This window comes from Haliotis cracherodii, unplaced genomic scaffold (assembly GCF_022045235.1).
Source record: "Haliotis cracherodii isolate W230 unplaced genomic scaffold, xgHalCrac1.p SCAF_12, whole genome shotgun sequence".
NCBI classification, from domain to species: Eukaryota; Metazoa; Mollusca; class Gastropoda; order Lepetellida; family Haliotidae; genus Haliotis; species Haliotis cracherodii.
In genome coordinates, this window is record NW_027266267.1 from 35,817,617 (window position 1) to 35,823,308 (window position 5,692).

General features: G+C 52.8%; 1 protein-coding gene across 1 annotated transcript; it reads left to right on the plus strand.

Moving 5' to 3' along the window:
- Positions 1-1,309: 1,309 nt before the first annotated feature.
- LOC139457332 (uncharacterized) lies at positions 1,310-4,901 on the plus strand. The gene is made up of 2 exons (XM_071238739.1): positions 1,310-3,513; positions 3,812-4,901. Exons 1-2 carry the CDS (start codon positions 1,310-1,312, stop codon positions 4,899-4,901), a joined length of 3,294 nt encoding a protein of 1,097 aa, XP_071094840.1.
- Positions 4,902-5,692: the final 791 nt, after the last annotated feature.

Here is a 5,692-nt window from a genome sequence, read left to right on the forward strand (position 1 = left end):
GAAACTCAAATTCACCAGACCAGAATTATACAGCGCTTGTTACAGCATCATACATGAATATTCATAATTGGTTCCAGTGCTCGGCTGAAGCAGTACTGTGCTGCTGACAGGCTAATAGGACGGTTCACTCATCAAACGATACGAAATCGAGGCCAGTTCACGTGCAGCATCCCATGTGACCGTGACGTCATATGCACACCGAATGTCGGCCATATGTTCGAGCATTCGATAACTCCGCCGAGAGTGGTCGAGTTTCTTTGAAACGAATCTTCATGTTCGTAGCGGAAACCAACTGACAGGGGACAATTGATGTTATCAAAGGTCGTTTCCGCTTGGAATGCTCTATTATCATTACAGGGGTGCTTCGGCCTTGTTGCAGCTATATCAAAGAATAGGGGCACTCTCGAATGCAAGTCCCTCTGGGGCAGGGCACCGAAGGTGGACACAGTCATACATTTTAATGACGTGGTGATTAACCGATGCTCGTAAATCTAATGACATCAATTAGATGGCTAAAGGAGAAGATATGACCACCCTACAAAATAGCAGACACAAAAAAAACAACACGACATCGTATATAAAAACGAACGGGAAGTAAATGTAGTATTTATACAAATAGGTGTAACATTTTACGTGGGTTGAAGAGAATGAAATTTGAATTACATCATGTTGGTTGGTTGGTCGGTTCGTTGTTTAACGCCGCTCTCAGCAATATTCCAGCTGTATGACGGCGGTCTGTAAATAATCGAGTCTGGACCAGACAATCCAGTGATTAATATCATGAGCATCGGTCCACCCAATTGGGATCGATGACAGTGCATCAACAAAGTCAGCGAGCCTGACCACCCGCAATCCCGCCTCCTACCTCCATCCCTCATGCAGTTTCCTACCTCCATCCCTCATCCCGCCTCCTACCTCCATCCCTCATCCCGCCTCCTACCTCCATCCCTCATCCCGCCTCCTACCTCCATCCCTCATGCAGTTTCCTCCATCCCTCATCCCACCTCCACTCCGCCTACTACCTCCATCCTGCACCATGCCTCATGCAGCCTCCTACCTCTATCCTGCACTATCCCTCCTCCTGACTCCTACCCCCATCCCTCATCCCACCTCCTACCTCGACCATCCCTAATCCCACCTGCACTCCTACCTCCATCCCGCACTATCCCTCATCCCACCTCAATCCCGCACCATCCCTCAAGCAGCCTCCTACCTCCATCCTGCACTATCCCTCATCCCGCCTCCTACCTCCATCCCTCATGCAGTTTCCTACCTCCATCCCTCATCCCGCCTCCTACCTCCATCCCTCATGCCGCCTCCTACCTCCATCCCTCATGCAGTTTCCTCCATCCCTCATCCCACCTCCCTCCCTCATCCATCCCTCATCCCACCTGCACTCCTACCTCCATCCCGCACCATCCCTCATCCCACCTCAATCCTGCACCATCCCTCATGCAGCCTCCTACCTCCATCCGCACACTATCCCTCATACTACCTCCATCCCGCATCCCACCTCCCTCCCTCATCCTACCTCCATCCCGCACCATCCCACCTCCCTCATCCCGCACCATCCCCCATCCTACCTCCATCCTGCACCATCCCTCATCCCACCTCCCTCATCCCGCACCATCCCTCATCCCACCTCCCTCATCCTACCTCCATCCCGCACCATCCCTCATCCCACACCATCCCTCATCCTACCTCCATCCTGCACCATCCCTCATCCCACCTCCCTCATCCCGCACCATCCCTCATCCTACCTCCATCCTGCACCATCCCTCATCCCACCTCCCTCATCCTACCTCCATCCCGCACCATCCCTCATCCCACACCATCCCTCATCCCACCTCCATCTCTCATCCCACCTCCCTCCCTCATCCTACCTCCATCCCGCACCATCCCTCATCCCACCTCCCTCATCCCGCACCATCCCTCGCCCTACCTCCCTCATCCCACTCCATCCCTCATCCCGCACCATCCCTCATCCCACACCATCCCTCATCCTGCACCATCCCTCATCCCACCTCCATCCCTCATTCCGCACCATCCCTCATCCCACCTCCCTCATCCTACACCATCCCACCTCCATCCCTCATCCCACCTCCATCCCTCATTCCGCACCATCCCTCATCCCGCACCATCTCTCATCCTGCACCATCCCTCATCCCACACCATCCCTCATCCCACCTCCATCCCTCATTCCGCACCATCCCTCATCCCACACCATCCCTCATCCCACCTCCATCCCTCATTCCGCACCATCCCTCATCCCACACCATCCCTCATCCTGCACCATCCCTCATCCCACACCATCCCTCATCCCACCTCCATCCCTCATTCCGCACCATCCCTCATCCCACCTCCCTCATCCTACACCATCCCACCTCCATCCCTCATCCCACCTCCATCCCTCATTCCGCACAATCCCTCATCCCGCACCGTCCCTCATCCTGCACCATCCCTCATCCCACACCATCCCTCATCCCACCTCCATCCCTCATTCCGCACCATCCCTCATCCCACACCATCCCTCATCCCACCTCATTCCGCACCATCCCTCATCCCACCTCCCTCATCCTACACCATCCCACCTCCAACCCTCATCCCACCTCCATCCCTCATTTCACCTCATCCCTCATCCCACCTCCATCCCACCTCCCTCAACCCGCACCCCACCTCCATCCCTCATCCCACCTCCATCCCTCACCCCACCTCCCTCATCCTGAAACATCCCTCATTCCACCTCCATCCCGCACCATCCCTCATCCCACCCCATCTCCCTCATCCTGCACCATCCCTCATCCCACCTCCATCCCACCTTCTACCTCCACCCCAGCTTCTACCTCCATCCCACCTCCTCCCTCCATCCCACCTTCTACCTCAATCCCACCTCCTACCTTCATCCCACCTCCACCCCCCCACCTTCTACCTCCATCCCACCTTCTACCTTCATCCCACCTGCTACCTCCACCTTCTACCCCCATCCTTCATCCTACCCTCATCCGACCTCCCTCATCCCGCACCATCCCTCATCCCACCTCCATCCCACCTTCTACATCCACCCACCTCCTACCTCCATCCCACTTTCTACCTCCATCCCACATCATTCCTCATCCCTCATCCCACCTCCTACCTCCACCCCACCTTCTCCCTCCATCCCACCTTCTACCCCCATTCCACCTCCTACCTCCACCCCACCTTTTACCTCCATCCCACCTCCTACCTCCATCCCACCTTCCACCTCCATCCCACCTTCTACCCCCATTCCACTCCTACCTCCACCCCACCTTCAACCTCCATCCCACTTCCTACCTCAATCACACATCCCACCTTCTACCCCCATCCCACCTCCATCCCACCTTCTACCTCCATCCCACCTTCTACCTCCATCCCACCTCCATCCCTCATCCCACCTCCATCCCTCATCCTGCACATCCCTCATCCCACTTTGTACCCCCACCCCACCTCCACCCCACCTTCTACCTCCATCCCACCTCCTACCTCCATCGACCCGTGAAGATTCCGGGGTAGAATAGATCTTCAGCAACCCATGCTTGCCGTAAAAGGCGACTGTGCTTGTCGTAAAAGGCGACTAACGGGATCGGGTGGTCAGGCTCGGTGACTTGGTTGATGTATGTCATCGGTCTGGTCCAGACTCGATTATTTACAGACCGCCGTCATATAGCTGGAATATTGCTGAGTGCGGCGTTAAACATCAAACCAAACCAAAACCAAATCCTACCTCCATCCCACCTCCTACCTCCATCCCACCTTCTACCGACATCCTGCACCATCCCTCTTCCTTCACCAGACCTCCATCTCGCACATCCCTCTTCCTTCACCAGACCTCCATCTCGCACATCCCTCATCCTTCACCAGACCTCCATCTCGCACATCCCTCACCAGACCTCCATCTCGCACATCCCTCATCCTTCACCAGACATCCATCTCGCACCATCCCTCATCCTTCACCAGACATCCATCTCGCACCATCCCTCATCCTTCACCAGACATCCATCTCGCACCATCCCTCTTCCTTCACCAGACCTCCATCTCGCACATCCCTCATCCTTCACCAGACCTCCATCTCGCACATCCCTCACCAGACCTCCATCTCGCACATCCCTCATCCTTCACCAGACATCCATCTCGCACCATCCCTCATCCTTCACCAGACATCCATCTCGCACCATCCCTCATCCTTCACCAGACATCCATCTCGCACCATCCCTCTTCCTTCACCAGACATCCATCTCGCACCATCCCTCTTCCTTCACCAGACATCCATCTTGCACCATCCCTCTTCCTTCACCAGACATCCATCTCGCACCATCCCTCATCCTTCACTAGACATCCATCTCGCACCATCCCTCATCCTTCACCAGACATCCATCTCGCACCATCCCTCATCCTTCACCAGACATCCATCTCGCACCATCCCTCATCCTTCACCAGACATCCATCTCGCACCATCCCTCATCCTTCACCAGACATCCATCTCGCACCATCCCTCTTCCTTCACCAGACATCCATCTCGCACCATCCCTCATCCTTCACCAGACATCCATCTCGCACCATCCCTCATCCTTCACCAGACATCCATCTCGCACCATCCCTCTTCCTTCACCAGACATCCATCTCGCACCATCCCTCTTCCTTCACCAGACATCCATCTCGCACCATCCCTCATCCTTCACCAGACATCCATCTCGCACCATCCCTCATCCTTCACCAGACATCCATCTCGCACCATCCCTCATCCTTCACCAGACATCCATCTCGCACCATCCCTCTTCCTTCACCAGACATCCATCTCGCACCATCCCTCATCCTTCACCAGACATCCATCTCGCACCATCCCTCATCCTTCACCAGACATCCATCTCGCACCATCCCTCTAACCGCCTTCATCCCCATCCTCTCTCTCTCTCTCTCTCTCTCTCTCTCTCTCTCTCTCTCTCTCTCTCTCTCTCTCTCTCTCCATGCAGCCATTGTCGCCCACTTCTACCACCGTGGATCATATAGAACTAGACTATTTATGTGGAATATCGTCAAACTGGAACAGCTATTTTGAATAATTCCAAATCAAATCAACTGCATTACTGAGGGTATTTTCTTTTCCTGATAAATAATTAAAAACTCGATGAGCTTTTGAATAATTACACTGACCATTTCTCAGACCATGAATACACGACAAATTGACGGGAAGGGGAATCGCATAGTCACAATGTGGCAGAAATACTGCCAATGTGGATGTAAACTTATCCGATTAAAAGGTGAGGATCCTTCGTTTTGTATCCCTTGTGATAAAAGAATCACAGTCAGGCATGTCCTGCTTGACTGTCTTGATATTTCCATCACAAGGGATAAATATTTCAGTGTCAAAACAATTAAGGACCTTTTTAATGATGTAAGTTCTCATTTAATATTATGTTTTTTAATAGAAATTGAACTTATTCATAAATTTTGATGTATTTAGTGTATTATTTTATGAATTGGTAGTGCTTATTTATAACTGAGATTATTAATGACGCGGGGGTTAAAGTAGCGTAAAATTATTGTCACCCTAAGAGGGTATGTAAATCCTACATTATTCGGAGTATTTTTATGCATGCCAGTTTTTTAAACGTAGTATATTCGTCATTTAAATCTTTGGCTTATCTGGCACACTGTCGCCTGTGACTGAAGGGAT